Source organism: Trachurus trachurus, assembly GCF_905171665.1.
Source record: "Trachurus trachurus genome assembly, chromosome: 14".
In the NCBI taxonomy this organism is placed as follows: domain Eukaryota; kingdom Metazoa; phylum Chordata; class Actinopteri; order Carangiformes; family Carangidae; genus Trachurus; species Trachurus trachurus.
In genome coordinates, this window is record NC_139903.1 from 22556080 (window position 1) to 22575234 (window position 19155).

Sequence of the window (19155 nt, forward strand, 5' to 3'; positions counted from 1 at the left end):
TTTCACAGCAGTCACAGCATATTTCACGGGCACCCAGAGGCACTGCCCGGTGAAGTGAGCAGGATTTAATAAAACAGAAACAACACAGGAAAACAGGAAAACAATCATCTTCTGTTATTGCCTCTTACTCCTCAATGATGAAGCCAAAAATTGAGGCTCAGGGTAAAGACTTGTGACCATATGGTACCAATTCAATTCAGTGAGCATGTCAGAGATGTGTGGTAAATATGGGGTAAACAGTAGCGTGAATGGCATAGGTGTATCTCTGCAGGTATCCATTACAGGGGGTAGCAGGGAGAACACTCTAATGTTTATCAAACCAGCTGGATTTTCGGACACTTTGTAGCATGGTTATTTAAGTTGACTCGTGATTCATGAGCCTGTGTCACTTGCTGTGTAAAAGTGACTCTCAGCCGTGTGAGACATTGGATTTTTTTTGTAATTGCTGAGCTGGATCATGCAGAACAACCACTAAATTTCTTGTCACGAATCAATTAGAGTAAAGAAAAAAAGTACCGATTCAGTGTCAGTCCATAAACCCAGGACAGGTTGTCTTTAAATCTTAAATGCATATCATAAAAAAGCTCATCAGGAATGTATAGAAATTAGACAAATGCAGCAATTAGAGCACACTCAGAATTAGTTTACTTCTGTAAGATTGTCTGTTCTTGTTCTGTAAGATTGCAGGTTATGGCAGCTTTGCCAGGCTCCGGCTGCTCTCAGGGGTGTGTTTGAATGTCTTTTTTGATTGCTCAAAGGAAGATTTCTGGAAAGGGATGAAACTATTTCCATCCTATAATTCCTTGCTCAATGTGGCCTTTCCCAGCTGGTTGGTTCATATCCGTCCTGGGGATTTTGAATAATGTGTGTAATGTGAAAAAGACCAGTGGAACATTTCTCTGCTCTCACATACACATCTGAAATGAAAAGTTGGAACATTACATTCATGCACAAACTAAAGGACATTTAAACTAATAAAATACATTTCTTAATACATTTCCAAACCAAATCCTGAAGGTGGAACAGTATTTGTGATTGTACCAGTTGCAGCATTCCATCTAGTTTGCGTGATCAGGATGTTAACCATTGTCATGTTTCCCTGTGTGATGCTGCAGATGCTCCAAAGGTCCAGGGTGCAGTGACGGCGTACACGTGGGAGGGAAATGCAGTTAACATCAGCTGTGAGGTGGATGCTCACCCAACAGCCTCAGTCGTCTGGTTCAGGGACGGCCTCGAGCTGCTCGGTGCCAACTCTACCAACATCAAGATCTACAACACACCAACCATCAGCTACCTGGAGGTCTGCTGCACCTGTCATCTTTACACAGACACATGGAAACACTAAAGTTCATCACAAAGAGACATTACATTTTTTAAGATGCTGAAAATGACAGTTTTGTTTTGGTATGTCTAGTTACAGCTGTAGTTACTTAAACTGATAAAAAGTCAACCATTAGAAGCGATTTGGCATAATTTTCTGTTGCACTATAGTCTGGTCTGACCTGCTGATTTCCAAACAAAGCTTAATGGAGGCTCTTTTGTCATTTCTAACCAAAATATTTTTAATGAAAAAGAACATTTTCACTTTCTGTAATTTAGTAAGTACTTCTTATTCAGTATTCATGAATGAAACGGGTAAACCTGTGGCCAGAGTGTCATGAATAATGACATGAAGAGCTAACGGGTAACAAGTCTGAATCAACACAGACACTTTTTAAGTGCAGACTGCTAGATAAATGATGTTAAGGAACCACTGGGTAATGGCTACTTCCCGCGGTAGATATCTGTGCTTCTGCTCACTGACAAACTTCCAAGTGAATCACTGGTGAATACCCCTGACTGAGCTGGCAGCACACCAAGAACTAATATGTACATCTTAATGACTTATGACAAGTTCCTCACAGGTGTACCTTCTTCCTAGGAGTGTTCTCCACTTGTTCATTTGCAGGGTCTTACCACAGAATTACATTTAGTTTCTGTTTCTGCCCCTCAGGTTACCCCTGATTCCCAGTACGACTATGGGAGCTACAACTGCACAGCTACCAATGTGATGGGCACTGGATCCAAGGAGTTCCTTCTTATCCAAGCAGGTATGCTAACTGAAAAGTTTTAGCTTTTTTTCTTCTTTTTCAAATTTAACAAAAAAAAAACAATCAAAAGAAACAACGCTAATTATTTTAGATATAGAATAACGACCACCGCACACTGATATGACTCTATTCTGATACAATTTATTCTGTGAACAACGGGTTTCGCTTGTACCGTCCTCAGGTTCCTAATTATTTTAATCCAAATTTAAATTGGTTGTGACATTGAGTTATGAATACTACCTGAACCTTCACCATCCCATTTCAGTCCCCAGTCATACTTCTCCGTCCAACCACCCAAAACCAAATGATTATTTCAAGTTTGAGATTAATCCCCTATAGGGTTTAACAGTTCAGCAATAAAACCATGGGCAAGGCCCATTAGAGGTTATGGATAAATTTTAAAGTCTATTCTAAAGGCAGTCGGAATCCAGTGGAGGGAGAACAATATACACACACGTATATATTTGGTTGAAATCCTAAGGGCTGGCTTTTAACAAGCTGCAGACAGTAGGGGGGACTCTCCTGTAGCTTCAAGGCTGAACTATTGATTTTAATATATTCATCTGAACTAAGATTGCAATCAAAGAAAACACCAAGACTCTCACAGCAGTGAGTGGCACAGTAAACCAAATGTATTTAAAAGCTGGTCTTTTACTGGAGAAATGATAGCAATAACAATAATTGAGGTCTGTTGTTTATATTGACAGTAATTGCAGTACAATTTAAAACGTTTTCAAATCAATTCAGGAAGATGCTGATTTCCTTGAGATAATGAACACGGTCGTAGCTAAGATATGATTGCGTATTGCCTGTGTGAAGGAAAATATTATGTTTATGTGTGAGATGTCTCAAAGGCGGCAACAGAAAGACCACAGTGGAAAAGACACAGGTAATGAGGAAAAAATTTAATCACAGTGGAACTGTCCTCTAGGTCCTAAAGATTGGTTTGTGTTAGCTTCATTTGGTATGCAAATTGTTTTGGACCCATTAGAGGAGGTAGGTCACTCAGGACCTTGACTAAATACAGTGTGGTCAAATTAATTGTACTGACAACCTCTGCTGCTTCTGTGTATATACTGTAGGCCCTTTGAGGTGTTTTCTTTCGGCTTTCTCATTTGCTGCACAACTCATCAGTATGCCTGAAGCGTCTCCATCTGAACTGAGCTGGACAAAATAAACCCTCCAAATGTGTCTTCACACCTTTGATATGTCAATGGAAAAATCCGACATGTAGCGTGAGGCAAAGACCTCCAGTGAACAAAGTCATTTCAATTTCAAGGGTAATTAAGCGGTCTTTGCGTTACATAATAATGGTACATAATCCAGAAATAATTAGGTAGGTTTATCATCACTGGAGGATCATTTTCAGTTTGTGTTTGTGTGATGGGGTGAGTGGCTCTAGGAAGTTTGCAGACATACATCAATGCATTGGTGATTAGTTTGTTCTGTCACCTTTAACAGTGAGATAAACATCCAGTCTTATTTTGTAATTAGTTGCACTGAGTTTCAGCTCTTGTGTGCAAGAAAAATTCAAGTGTTAAAGGACAATTCCAGGCAAATTCAACCTGGAGCTACAGTATAGTTTCCTAATATTTTAGGTCTAAAAGAATGAATCAGAAGATTTTCTTTTTAATGTCACCTGTTTTGCAGTAGTTCTCTCTGTCCCTGCATCGCCACAGCAGCAATGAATGGGAGCGGACCAATCTTAGCTGTTTAGGCTATTTACATCCCACAAAACCACTTTTTTTCCACAGACAGCGTCATATCGCTATTCAAGCATACACCGGGCTTTGTTCACGTCAAGAAAGCGGACATTGTTTGTAAACAGAGCTGTTACAGTATACAAAGTCTCGCGCGAGAGTCAAGCTGACGCACTCAGTAAGTTTACAGGTAGAATAAACAATATCCAGACTTACTCTTACTGCTACGAAGACGTTGATATTCCTTTGTTGATAGAACAAACTGAGCGCTTCAGGCGACGCTGTCAACTTGACTCTCACGTGAGACCACGTTTTGTGGGATCATGTAAATAGCCTAAACAGCATAAGATCAGTCCTCACCCATTCCTTGCTACCGTGGCGATGCGGGGACAGACAGAACTACTGCAAAACATGAGCAATTAAAGGATCCTTCATTTAGACCTACTGTAAAATATTATGAAACTATAGGCCCAGGTTGAATTTGCCCGGAATTGTCCTTTAAGTCTGCAGCTAATGACCTCCACAGGCTGCAGTGTTTATTATACCAAACCATGGAATGCTCATGTTGTTGCTCTTTTCAGAGCTAAAAATGTAGTTGGTGGCTTTGCTAGACAAAAGGTCACCGGGTCGGTGAAACTGTTCCCTGGAGAGCATGAACGTGATCAGTAACCTGAAGATCTGTTCAGCTGATCGATTATATTTTGTCCAACTGGAAATTTAACTCAATAAGAATCGTCCTCTGGGGACCATGGACATGGCCAAAATGAAATGGATGTACAGAACACATACCTGACGTACAAAGCTTAGGCCCCAACCCTGAAACATCGAAATCAGGTTGCTCAGTGTCCTTAAGGCTGCAACAGCATCTGCAGAGCAATGCCAAATTGTGTAGGGTGCTCCATCACTGCGGCCCTCTGTCTTATCTTCAGTACATCACAGACAGGAGCGGAGCTGTTGCTGCACAGTACAGGCTTCAGGGCAGCAGAGACAGCAGAGCCAGCAGCTCTGTTGTGACAGCAGATGTACTGTAGGTGTGACTGTGGCTGCCTCTTAAATGCAGTTCTCTCCCTGACACATAGACAATTACTGTAGGTAAGGCATAGATACTGTACACAGTTTTGCAAACACTGTTTTATTTTGAAGTATCATGGCTTCTCTTTGAAGACCACACATACATTTATTAACTTATTTAACTGGTTGTATTCGCTCTTGCTGGAATATAGTAACAAGATACAAGAAATAAACTTTGTTAGTCAAGTTTTCTTTATTCAGGAGGTCTCATTAAAATATTAATAAAATATCAGGGAAGGGGAACTTTAAAGCCCTTCAGAGGAATTAGTCTCACTTCAGTTTGTTTTTCGGTTTATTCTAATGACAAGCTGCAAAGTACCAAAAGCTAGTCTTCCCCAATCCGCAGTTGGCATGAGGATCTTTTAAAGCTAACCTTTCCTGTGATGTGGTGTCATCGTTTTCTAACTTTGAAGTAAGGATGTTAAATATATTGGCAACTTTGAAGTAAAGCCTTGAAAGTGAAAACACAGATATGCCAATGCCTTCTAGATGTCAGTGATGATATTTCTTCTACTTCTTTTTTTTTTTTTTTTTTTTTAAATAACTCGAAGTGATAAGCGTGATAGTCATCTTGAGCAGCGACTCACATAGCCGAGGTGTAGAGATAGTGGCACCAGCATGAATATTACCCTTATAGAGGATATTCTCATAGTAGAAGTTGCAAAAGGAGACAAAAGACATGATAAGCACACAACCATGTCAGGAAATAAACTGTTGCTGCATCTAGTTCTAAATTAACATGTAGTCTGTTAATTCATAAGAGTTTAGAAGCCTTCTCTGTGTATATTGCAGAGAATTTAACAGTTTTTGTATGGTTATGTTATACAGTGTCTTTTCTCTGTTCTCTGCCCTAGATGTGCCCACATCACCAGAAATTGACACTGTGGAGCCTTTCTCGAGCACAGCAGTGGTCAGCTTCCGTGAGCCCGAATCCATGGGTGGAGTGCCCGTTATCAAGTACAGAATGGAGTGGCGTTTGCCTGGCCAGGAATGGATTGGAAAGGAGTTTGAAACTGATGGCTGTAAGTCATAGCCTATATACTATGTATATGTATATATTTATTTATATCTATGACTTTTTTGTACTTCTCTGTTTCTGACACAATCAAGTGGACAACTTTGAGCTATATAGAGCATAGATTTACAATCAAAATTCTAAAGTAATGTCAATATCAGCTGTTTTTATGAGCACATTTTATCATTGATAACGAAAAAGCTAAATTGAATTAATAAAATACTAGATTACCGGTAGATTTCACCAGAATATCTTGGAATGTACTTTTGATCAAGCAACGTGGAGGAAATGGTGATTTCTTTTAATCTTAAACTGCATCTTGAGCTTTTGCTACCCCATATTATTGTTTACATTACAAAAAAAAGCATTTATGATCATCACCAAGGCAGCAGCTAATATTAGCTGTTCTTCCTGTTTTAAAAGTTGTATTGTTGTTGTTATTATTTTCATATGGGTCAAAACCGTAGAAAGCCCTCCTGTTCACAACAACGGTTAATCCAAACATGACAGTGAGGAGGAGAGGTGGAACACAGTGTAGCCTAAATGACAGTCAGCTCAGACACTGACAGGTCCCAGATAATATCCCCATCCCACCGAGGGTTTGTGGCTCTCGCAAATCTGGATGGTTCTCGTCCTGTCAGCCACATGGGGCGTATCAGTCAATGCCTGACAGGCTCCGCTGTCAGCTCAAGGCCCAGGAGTCGCCTGTCATGCCATCGTGTACGCAAAACAAAACCCACGCACCAACAGTAAATGTTGCCAAAAATACCTCATTCAACCACATCACCTAATCCCCATCTGATAAACTAAAGCCTTTCCAAAACACACATACAGTGAAAGGATCTTGTCTGTCACACTGTAACGTGCTGCAATCTGTTGCTGTCTGTTGCACTGTACCCAGCATACATCTTCTGAAGAATATCTGTAAATGCGTCCTTTATTTTGTAGATGAGGAACACAGAGGCTAAAGCCGAAGCAGTGATGGCATCACATGTTTCCAGAGCAGTGCTGCCAGATACGAGTGCCACACGCATCACTATAGATTCATACTATAAATAGACACTGGATCATGCTGTTCTATGGCATACTGTAACACTCTGTACTTAATGTGTAATGCATTAGGTAGCCATCCACATGAAACAACACATCACCATTTACATGCATATAGTCAGTAGTAAAGAACATATCTACATTTACATGAATATAGTCTACTTTAAACAACAAATTACTATTTACATGTATATAGCCTATAGTAAACAATATCCCAAACACTGGAGCATAATTGATGATGCAGGCAGACTAAAATATCTGTATTTCACCACAATGACAGCAGGAGCAATGAAATGCATTTTGTAATTCATGGGACTCTTTGTTGATCACAGGCTTAAAGGATAAGACCGGCCTTACACTATGTGTTTATTGTTGCCAACAAATGCCACCAGAAGATCAACACCAGCAACGCTTTAATCTGTCTTACTGACCTGCTCACTTCACTGCTCTCTCTTTTCTGTGTGAGAAAAGATAAGTTGATATTTGTTAGTAAAATTAGTTTATTGGTGTTTTTCATTTGGTCAGTAAAAAACAAAACATCAGTCGCCTTATACTTGGATTATAGTTGGCCGTCAGTGTTAAAATTCACAGATACTGTAAGCACAAAACAAAAACACATACTCTGTCTGTGGAGATTTTTTTTTTTTTTCAAAAGTTGGCTGCTGTAATTTTCTTCATTGCTGCGAGCACCACAAACCAAATTGCATTCACTTATTAATTTCATTAGTGCACATTCCTTGACGCTGCAGTAAGCATGCACTGCGGCAGCACAATGATTAACACATACCAAAGTCAGTCATATTCAGGCGGTCGAACAATTGTTATGATTTGTGGAGATAACCTTTTAGAGAAGCCGGGGAAACCAGCATGTGGTAATCAGTGGTAATTTACTCTGTGACGGCTGAAAATCTCATCTGAACATGAATGGTCTTAGCAGTGATGTCAGGCTGACTGATGTTGGTGTGCTAAAGCCCAGTTGTGTATACATTTGGCTTTTTAAGCTGTAGCTGCAGCACACTTTCCCGAAGCAGTCACTTATGCATAGTTAATTCTTTATGTCCGTCTCAATGATGCATTAATGTGAATTTAGAATTTTCCCACCGTCACAGTAATCAAAAAATGTTTTTCAGCTCTTTTGCACCACAGCCTAAATTTGTCCTTATCCGTGAAATTACTACTGAAAATACTTCTTTGTGTTACACAGTGAGATATCACCCAAGTGGCTTTTTTTCTTGACAAAAGTCAGGGAGCACAATGTGTACACAGTATGTGTGTGTTTGTGTCATGATTGAAATCTCAGTGGTGCCTTGCTAATGTGCAAATAACTGTCTGTCTATGGAAATGCAGTACATTGTTATCAGGAAATTGTATTCCTTTGCCTCTGGAAAAAAAAAATCATAAATTCACACTTTATGGAATTATTGAGGTTGCATTTATTAAATTTGAAGCTATCAAAATTCAGACATGATTACGATGTAAATTGATTCACTTCGCCCGTGAAAATCGTATTTAATGATAACAGTAGCAGGATTTCCTAATAGCATCCTTTGTGTACTGCACTTGACACTCTTTGTGTTCCATTTGATCTTCAATGTTATTTTCCTACAGTCAAGCCAGACACAATAAATCACAGAATAGCACTGTAATTAGATCTTGTCCTTCAAGGCGCTTGATCGTCATGGTGTCGATCTGCTGTGTCCCTGCTCTCATAGGCTGTCCTTACACACGTACTTACACTTACACTGCTTTGTCCCCATTTGGTAATGTGTCTCCATGAATAATCCCTTCAGGAGGGTTTTCAGTTCTACCTGTGGTGACCCACCCACTGGTAAAACACGCTGCATATAGAAACACAAACTGTTTCAGGCTGTAACCCTAATCCTAACCCACATTCTGATGCAAATCCTATATGAATGTAACATAAGGAAGAGGTAGCAAAAACAAAAAGCTAAACATAAGCAAACACAGACAATGAATAAACTAATATAAATGACATTACAATCACCACAAGAAGTGTGTAAGACATACAATAGACCCTGTGAAAATACAAATTTGTTTCTCTCTACTTTATCTGAATCCTCATTAGCCTTCACAAAAAAGGATCATACGTCTCCCTGGATCCTTTTAAAAATAAAGATAAACAGCAATTCATTTTCACATGAAAGGACAAGGACTAAAGAAAGTAAACTGATTTCACTTATAAAAATATAATTATGTGATAAACAAGGAGAAAAACTTAAAATTTCTCAATGCAACCTACAGTATATTGAGGTTTGTGCAGGGCCATGAAGGCGGGAAAATCAATGACGATCTTGTGTCCATTAATCTTGGTTTCACCGTACTCTGTTTCTCTGTACACCTACGTGGACTCGAGGAGTAACTCTGCCCTCACTTCCAACAGCAATGACCACGACCGTCATCACTGGCCTGAAGCCGGAGACCACCTATGAGGTCAAGCTGTTCGCCATCAACGGCAAAGGCAAAGGCGAGAGCAGCTCCGTCAGGACTTTCAAGACCGAGCCAGTCCGTAAGTACCGCCCCCACCGCTCGTGTTCCTGCTCTCAGTAAGCGCTCCTGACCCCAACGCTTTGAACCTAATGTGCACTCCACCGCCTGCTCATGTCTAGCTGAGTCAAGATGCTTTCAACCCCTTCTCTCTTCTATTGTCACACCAAGTCCTCTTCCACCCAGGGTAGAGGGAATGATAATTCACGATGCCACTGCCACTTCAAAGTCCATCCTTGTTAATAGTGTTAACTTTGAAAAGTATAACCTCTGCATCCTTCATCGCCGAACAGTATTATGTGCTTCTCCCCTCATGAATTTTTGCACTGTTTAAAGCAGGCCTTGTCCTCTGCTGTTTTGCAAGGGCCTGCCTTGTTGGTCCACAACTCAGGTGATTTAGACAAAGCATTCCTGATAGCGCTTGTGTGTCCTTACAGCTGATTTATACTTAGGTGTAAAGTGTCAGCTCTGTATTTATAGTTCAGTGACAGTGTGCATTGTTAGTTTAACAGCCAGAGGTCATGCTCCGCTGAAAACTGTTTATATTTCATGAAGGAGGTGACAGCACATGATGAAACGATGGAGGGAGATTTTCTATTTAATCGTGTTTGAAGGATAGGAGAACAAGGGTCAGCTTAGCAGAGCCAGAGAGGCGCAAAGACAGTGTCTGCTCATCAGGCAGGTCGGGGAAGTTTTCATCAGGTTGTATCTGTTCATTAATAACGACACTCACACTAGATTGGCAGATTTTTCTGGAGCCGACTCGCTGTCACCCTCTTTTCTTGTCAACAATCGTGCATGAGATCACAGCCGCGTTAGTCATATGACAGCATCAACAACCAACACCATTAAAAAAGGTGTCAGCTTGACATAAAACGTGTCAACCTATAAATGTGCCACTGTAGGCCAAATGATAATAATAATAACCTTCTGCCCTCTGCCCTGGCTTCCACCCTGTTTTGTTTGTCTTTACCTTGATTCCTTTTTTAGTTATGACAATAACTAATTTTTAGTTGGAAAGTCTTCCCTCCTTTGCCCAGCCTTAAGGCCAACAGAGACCCAGTAACAGCTCAGAGCACCTGAACGCTGCATATCAAAGATCTGTGGGATCTAATTTACACTTCTCTACTAAGTGTAACATATAACACCAAATAATTGCATTTCACATTTTAACAAGAAAAAAGTAGAAGAATCAGTCAGGACCTTGAACATCTCATTTGAAACTACTGACAACAGTTTAATAGAGTGAGTTTTGCAGCACTTGGTCCATATATTTGATGGTAGGTGTGGTATTGAGGCAGTCACACTAGTTTCAAACACAAGTAAAGACAGGTTAAAGGATAATTCTGCTTTTAATTTTTCTTTTAATCTTGGCCATATTCTGAACAGTTATGATATTGTTACTCCTCAATTACTTGGTAACATCACTGATAAATAAATAAAAAACAGGGTAAAACCAACTTTGACTCCTGAGATAGTAGTAGTAGGCTAGTCAGCCTGTAAACTGTGATGGATGTTTACAACAGGCTCTGTAATTATTCTACCGTTTTGCTGTTGTTTTCTGACAGTGTGTTTATTATGAAGGTAGAATTTGTTTTAGCAGTGTTGCCATGTTTCCAGGAAACTTGGTGAGTTCTGTGTAAGGAGTTATTACCAAGACAAAGAAAATAAATCAGAATTATTCATTACGATTTAATCCATGTAACCACTGCGGAGATTACAATAAGAAGGAAACAGACCTATTTCTCAGTCAGCACTATAATCAGGGCCATGAATACATCTTTGAATTAGTTTGTAGCAGCCTCCATGTCATGCTTCCATCTGTGCCTCATCACCCCACTGCTCCTGTAGACACAGTCCTCCTCAACCTCATCCTGCTTTTGTTCCTGAATCCCTTGCGTCAAACATCGAGGCATTGTCCTACTTGAAGATGTTCAGAGGAATAATTTGAATCCAATGTGCTAATTCAGTTTACATTAGTCCAACTAAGAGTGTATTTAATGTTCGTATTTGAGGTTGAACCCAGATTGTGATGTCTGTATTATCATTCTAAAGAAATGAAATGAGAAAGGACAGAGGAATCAGTTCAGATTGTATTCATGTTGTCATTGACTGTGTTCTATTACATCAGAGTAGCAGGGGACAGCTTGTCAGACAGAAACCCAGCGTCCTTTTTAAGAAAACACTGGATCACTACCATGAACAGCGTCACAGCCGAGCCCGAAGTAATTTAAAAGACACATTTCTAATTTGGATGGTAATACAGTAGCTGGATTATCAAAGTCAGAGTTAGCTGCAGAGCAAAGAGAGGCATGGCTCTCAGTAGATAGAAGGTCCAACAAGACACAGCAGCAGTGAGACAGAGAGTAAATGATGCTGCAGGACAGTTGCCCTCTTTCATCAATCATATTTCTCATTTCATTTTCTGTCTTTGTTTCTTCTCTTTGTTGTGTTGTTTTCTCATCATGGTTTTCCATCTGTTCTGTATTCCACTGGACTTCTCAGAGTATTCTTTCACAAGTAAGTTTCTTCTTCTGTCTCATCTACTTTATTTTTTCATTCTTGTTTGTTTCCATCTCATTGCGTTCATTTGCTTTGTTTGACCACCCTCTTTACATTAAAACTTCCCTTCAGTGATCGAATAAATATGCAATACTAATGTAAATCTACTATGAAATGGTCATGTGATATCGTCCATAGAAAGCTCCAGATAAATTGTTACCCACTGTCCCAGAGCCGTGGATTTCCTTCCTTCAGTTCTCATTCATGACCCGTTGCACTAATGATGCAGATGACAGTCCATTCCTTAGCTCTAATGTGGTTTCAGGTTTGTTTAGCAGTGGTATAGATTGATGTGACAAACCTACAGCCTCTAGCGAGTGACTTATTTTGTACCATAGTCCTTGGTGCTACCTATTATTTTGGTGACTCCTTTGCATAAAGTGTGTTGTACTTGTGAACAGCAGTAGTTCAGCCAGTAGGTCTTTCATTAGCACCTTAAAAGGAGGGAGTATGCAGAGATAACAAAGTGGGATACACACATATCTCATCTATGATTGTGAATGTAGATTACTTGCTGCTACTGTAATAATCCTAAGAGCTCATAAATGACCCTGCATGGAAGGTTTAACTACTCAGGTTTTCATTAGCTAGAATCCTCAGATTTCCCTATGTGCTTTTATTTTTGCAATTATAATTTGGCCATGATACTGACCCCAACTGAAAATTATATATATAAAAAAACAAAAAGTAGCATTCTCAGTTTAGGAAAAGGGTTAATCATAAATACCTGGGACACTAGTGTGTACAATACACTGTCTGTAGAAATCTTGAAACTGCAGAGGCTGCCCAGCATTATCTCTCTTTGAGGAGAAGAGTGCGTCTGGTTTAGAAGAGTCTTGGCTCCACTTTGTAGAAATCTATAACCTTCAGGTATCTACAGTACCATTCAGTACTGTGAATGAAAAAAAGGCCGTTAGTGTGGCTCCAAAAGCAAAGTACAGTGTGCACTCACGGCAGAAAAGAGAGAGAACGCAGCAAAGGGACCTCAGCAAGAAACTCACTGAAGCCTTGAAAAGCTCAGAAATATAATTCAGAGAATGACAATCATTGTTCTTTCTTATCTTTATTTTAGTGAGTTGTTCCTTTGATGTTTGCAGGGACTCGCTCTGAAATTACAAGGGAATCTATTTTGTGTCAGCTCGTACTTTTTTGATGGCCATGAGGGGCTCTTGTCCTCAGCATCATATGCTTGCTAACTATTAAGTGAGCAGCCTTGGCCCAGCATCCAAGAAGCAACCCCCACACATCTCATCTGAGGCCTGTGCCTGGGTCATGAGTAATCTCAGTAGTTCTGACATATGTGTCTCAGTAAAAATGAGTATCAGAGCAAAGCCTCAGTAACAGAGGCTTCACAGTAGAGAAGCAATATTGTAAACAAACTCACAGTTAAACCTGCTTGTGAGGACAGGCTCTAATCCTAAAGAGAAATATAATTCTTTTGACTTTTTTTCTGCAGGCATTGTCTAAATAGAATGTCTGTATTTCATACTGTAACCAGTGTCTGTGAATAGGACAAAATAAAACTTGTCTTTATAGCTCAGAGATGACAAAACAGTCACTGAATTCTCTGTAACTCATAAGTATCATATACAATTCATTGTGCATGATGAACTTTGGTTTCAGGGTGAGAAGTTCTTATTTCTTGATGTCAAATTGGTTTGACTAAACTTAAAATTATCTAGTTTTTTATTTTGTTCACTTTCAGTAGAGCTGCTGCAGACACTGCTCAGTAAATGTGCAGGCTCTTTAGTGATTTAGATTAGATAGATAGATAGATAGATAGATAGATAGATAGATAGATAGATAGATAGATAGATAGATAGATAGATAGATAGATAGATAGATAGATAGATAGATAGATAGATAGATAGATAGATAGATAGATAGATAGATAGATAGCCACATGAGCTCAGGATTCCTTTCCTCTCAGTTTCAAACTAAGCTATCCTCCTGCTCTTGAAGTTCAAGAGCTGAACTTTGAACTTTGTTTACCCCACACCGAGAAGAAGGCATTATGGCCAAATACATAACAGTGTATCTTAAAAATATAAAATTGAATCAGGTCGCCTCCTTTCTCATGGACTGTCTACTACATAACCCTGACAAGCTCTTAGCAGTAAGCTGGTCATTCTAACAGATGCTGAAAAACCAGAGGAGTTGTTGTTCCACAGGCATGTTTCACCAAGACATTGTATATAGATATATATATATATATATGAAGTGACCCAGCACTGAGTTGCTCATGTTGAGGAGAACTCCAGCTCTTCTCACCATGTTCTCACCATCTTTCAGTTTCATCAGAGATTCCACCCACTATCGCTGCTACCACTATGGCCCTTAGTGAGTATGCCAGTCCAGCAGTGTGCAGTGTGTCTCTGTTCACCTCTACCTCTCTTTTACCTGCTTGGCCTCACAGATAATGTAGATGTTCATTGCTGGTGTGATTTACAGCCACAGCAAAATTAGTTGGCAGCTTACTAGATTTGATAACGGTCTTCAAAACCCATAGATAATGATTTTACTAACATTTGCCAATTACATGAAGGTTGGTCTTCTTCTAACTGCCTGACTGTCTGTGACATGAATAACACAATGTGCCTGTTCATGAAGATCCAAATCACAGTATAGACTCATCTGATCATGATGCAGTGAATTGGAGTGAAACTGTATGTTTATATACAGGCAGATCAGTAGGTGTAAATTGACACATAGATGCTATTTTTAAATATAGTATGTGTTATGTTTGTTAACACTTGTGTTATCACATGTTAACACAAGTTTGTTCTTTTTTCATAACACCATATCGCACAAGATGTTCATGCTCTTATTTTAGCATAAACATTGCGTAATAGTACGCACCATGCTAACACCTTACTGTTTGTCCTGTTGTCACCGAATCTACAGTCATTACCATTTTATGATGTGTAAGTATCATTAGTATCATCAAACTGTAGAGTCCAATGGAAATCTCCAACCCTGTGGTAGATAGTCTCTGAAGGGTCATTATGAACTTGTTTTGTCATGGACACTCTTTTTGGAAGTCAGCCATTCTCCTCACTGATTTTCTTTTCATGTAAATTTATTGGTTCTTTATTCGACCATTTTGACAGGTACCTTAAATGTATCACTGTACAAAAAAAACCTTTCATCCATCAGAGCCTATTTCTACTTCTGTGACATCAACATATTGTAGAATTTATCAAAACCACATTTTTCTTGAAATCTTCCTGAATGTTATCACCTGAGACTGAAAATCAGATCACAAATCATTTATGGCTGTGCAGTTCACACAGGTCTTGGAGGATTCGTGTATGTAGATAGTTATATAAAGGAGATTTTTCTACCTGCTTTGGTCAGCAAACAACTGAGGGGTGAATCACACCGAACAGCAAAAAAAAAATCCTGCTGAGATGTAATGATTACAAAATAATTTTGAAGTTATTACTATTACACTGTCAAGATTTCAATTATCAGACTCCTGATTGTTTTAATTTGTGTTTCACAAAAAAAACAACGATAACAATGCGTAATTAACATGCCTTGTGTTTTTGGTACAAGCCCGCTGGAGAAACTGTTGTATGTCTGTTGTTGCACCTTTTCCTTGTGTTCCTGATGTACTGTGTGAGAACTGTATGCCCCTGCAGTGTTCCTAACCACATCTCTCCCTTCAACAAACGTTTCATAACATTCACCAGATACAGCCTTGGCTTTTTACAGTATTAGATTCATTGTATACTGTATGCTGCAGCAACTACTGTGTGTTTGCTACAAGTGCATCACTCAAGGGTACATGTCAGAAGTGCTTCTAGACCGTCATCTGATGCAGACCCTGTTTCTCCTGATGTTTCATGTGTTCATGCTGTTGTCTGCTGTGTTGTGTTTCATATGTAGCTGGCATGGTGTGTAAACCCAGCGCTGCAGAGTTTCCTCTGTTCTTCTGTTGACCCAGATTTCATGTTTGTCCCTCAAAAACCAACTCTTGTCTTCTCAAATCTATCTTTAATGGCAGTCATGGAGCTAGAGCTGACTGGAGGTCCAATTCTGATTGAGCAATAATGCAATGTTCATGTAAAATGTTAAAATATCAAGAAGAAACTCCACCAGAGGAAAAGCTGTGTATTATCTTGAAGCATGAGGCAATTCTGGTTGCTCAGTTTTGGTTGTGTCTTTAATCTTTAACATACGAACAACAACCAAAGCTCAGTCTGCAGCTGCTTCATGTCTTCAACATGTCTCTCACATGTATTTAAAAAAAATATTTTTTATCTATTTATCTATTTCTTTGTGTTGTTTATGTTCCTTTTGTATCATTTTGTCTTTAACATTCTTGTTTATTTTGTTCATTATGTTGACATGTTTTCATCATTTCAAAAATCTTTTCCCATATGCCCCCCTTCTCCCCATAACCCCCCCCCCCCTCCCCGCCCCTACCCTCCTTCTATATTTTCCTTTCAATCAATCATGTGCGTGCACATCATGTGACTTTGTCATGTGGCTCTTGCATGGTGCTGATGATGTCGTCTTCGCTGGCCAACAGAAGGTAATTTTTTTTTTTTTTTTTTTTTAGTTTGAGATCATAATATCAGCAGTCATCATTCAGGAAACATTTGTAGACATTTAGATTATTTTTTATTTTATTTGGCCATTTTTCATCCATCCTGAGGTCGTTCTAAGTAGAGAAGATTTAGTAAACCTGCATTATTCTACTCCAGCAGTTTCTCATCTCCTCCATTCACCTCAAGACTTCCTCTTCCTATTAGAAACTATGATTTTTCTCCAATTTCCATAGTGGTTATTCCCCCCTTAGTGCCTTCTTAAATATTTATAATAGAAATACACACCAGGGCCACAGTCGTTTTATTGTGGTTAACTGATCTACTTTAATGTGATTGTTAACTCTTTGACCCCACATGTTCTGCTCACAATTGACTCCTGTATTAGTGTGACACACGTTATTACCAGGTAAAAATGGGGTCTTTGACTTCAGAGCTAGCTAAGATATATCTGAAGCTTTTAGTTGCTGCATTTCCTTCAGTTCAAATTTGCCAAAGTGCAGGCTGATTCAGAGCTAACCACATCATGAACGAGACTTTTTAGCATTTTCCATCTGTGAACTCATATTCACATATGGCCGCTCCTTTGCAAAGAGGCACTAACAAAATCGCCATTTAAATTGGACAGATTGCTGAAGTTATTTCACAGAAAAGGTAATGTGCACACTATAAAGTGCACGGAAATCCAATTATTAAGATTTAGTTTGACTCACACATTTCATTCCATCTGTCTTTAAAGTCTTACTTTGTATTTTTTTAGTCACTTTGGTTCATTAATTGAAAAGTTACCATTGTTAAGGTTTGACATGCCTCCATCAGCCATAGTGTTGTACAAGAGGGTAATATGAGGTCTTTAAATGCTTCACTCTTTCTTCATTTATATATAAATCTAAGTTAATGGAGAAAAGTAAGAGTCTGAGGAGAATTAATCAGACACTTTACCTTCACATTAGTCTGGATTAGTTGACAAACAAAGAATCTGCACAGCAGGAATAGTAGCTCCATTTTAATCCACACACGATCCATGTCTTTTTATGTTTGGTTCCCTCGTGTGCCTTTTCTTGTCACTCTTGTTGATATAAAACCCTGATTAGAAGTTACATTTTTAGGCAAGGCAAGTTTATTTATAAAGCATCAGTCAGACACAAGGGAATTCAAAGAGTTTTAAAGAGGCATGGAAATACAATAAAGATAAAAGATTTAGATGACAGTAAAATAATAAAAAAATAATTTGAATAAATAAGAAACATTTGAATAAGACATAATAAGAGAGCATAAAATCAAGATGGTACTAGTACATTTTTATTGGTTTTGTCAGCCCTGTTTCTTTTTGTTTTTATTGCTTTACATTTTCCTCCAGTTATCATCAAAATGTCATGAAAAAAAAAATCACAAAACCAGCAAATCTGTTACTCCACAAAATGTTACGTTTTTGGTTATTTACCGTTGTGTTATCACATATACACATCATACGATCAGCCTCACAAAGTGCCACTGACTGCAGTCTGCATTGCATGCACTGGTTAAGTAGTCCTCGTGTTTTACTGATTGGACTCACAGCACTGCATTGATGCAGCATGCAAGGTTATCTCCTCTTTTCCTGTTGCATCCTTCTTCTCATTGTTCTGCTGTTTTCCCTATCAAGCTGTCAGTCCTGTCTGCATGTGTCTCTGTCTTTAGTGTCATGTCTACTCAGTTCTTCAGGCCACACGTGTATATACTCAACTGAAGACTTATGCTAATAGCATTTAATCACCTAAATGCAACAGCACCTCTTGATATATAAATTATAAAGTATGGGAGGAGATTGGACCATGTGAAAAAAATATCATTAAATTCTGGTCACAAATCTGGGAAAATGGCCTTGTCTATGAGATATGTCTGTTTCTTTCTTTCTTAAAATGGATAAATGTAAATAACTTTTGAATATAAGCTTTATGTTTAGTTTTACTTTTTTCACCTTGCCCTAATCATCTCCTCTACAAACATCATGTTTCTGAATTCTATACCATTTATGTATCTTATCTCTCGGTGAATGCTGGAATCTGAGGGAGAACACTGTGTTACGTCAGGCCACATGTGGAACCACACCTCCTACATGTGTGTCGGAGCGAGGTCTAGGGCAACGCTCCACATGTTGCCCCCTCCTCATGTGTAGCAGCACCCAAAATATTTCCAGCCTGCATGGTGGAGCTTCTCATTCTAACCACTCCTTTCTCTGTTTTAGCCTCAGAAAAAAAAAAAAAAAAAACCTTTTCTTTCACCTAACCCAGAATGATGCTTGTGGATAACCCTGCTGAATGTCCCACTGCTGCTGTGACTAACTGTTTTATTCACTTCCAGCACCTGTCATGTTCACCCCAGTCTTAAGTGGAATGCAGTTTTCAGGCAGTGCGCTCAGACAATCACGTATGAAGAAGATAAAGTGCCTTCATGGATGCTCACTTAATTATTTACAACCACTAACACTGGTGAAATCGTATTTTCTCTACACTAGAAATGTATGCCACTCTTATTTGTCAATATCCACTGAATGAATTTCCTGGAATGGCATACATTTAAATGTACAGTCCACTCTGTCCTCAATTATATAATATTAATATATAAGC

General features: G+C 39.0%; 1 protein-coding gene across 1 annotated transcript in view; it reads left to right on the top strand.

The window, feature by feature from the left end:
- The window catches only part of ncam1a (neural cell adhesion molecule 1a), a 247929-nt gene that overhangs the window by 202941 nt on the left and 25833 nt on the right, over nt 1-19155 (top strand). The window contains exons 10-13 of the mRNA XM_083986287.1: nt 1116-1300; nt 1994-2090; nt 5716-5883; nt 9328-9453. Of these exons, the coding sequence (XP_083842413.1) occupies nt 1116-1300; nt 1994-2090; nt 5716-5883; nt 9328-9453 (576 nt within the window). The remainder of the gene's footprint in view (nt 1-1115; nt 1301-1993; nt 2091-5715; nt 5884-9327; nt 9454-19155) is intronic.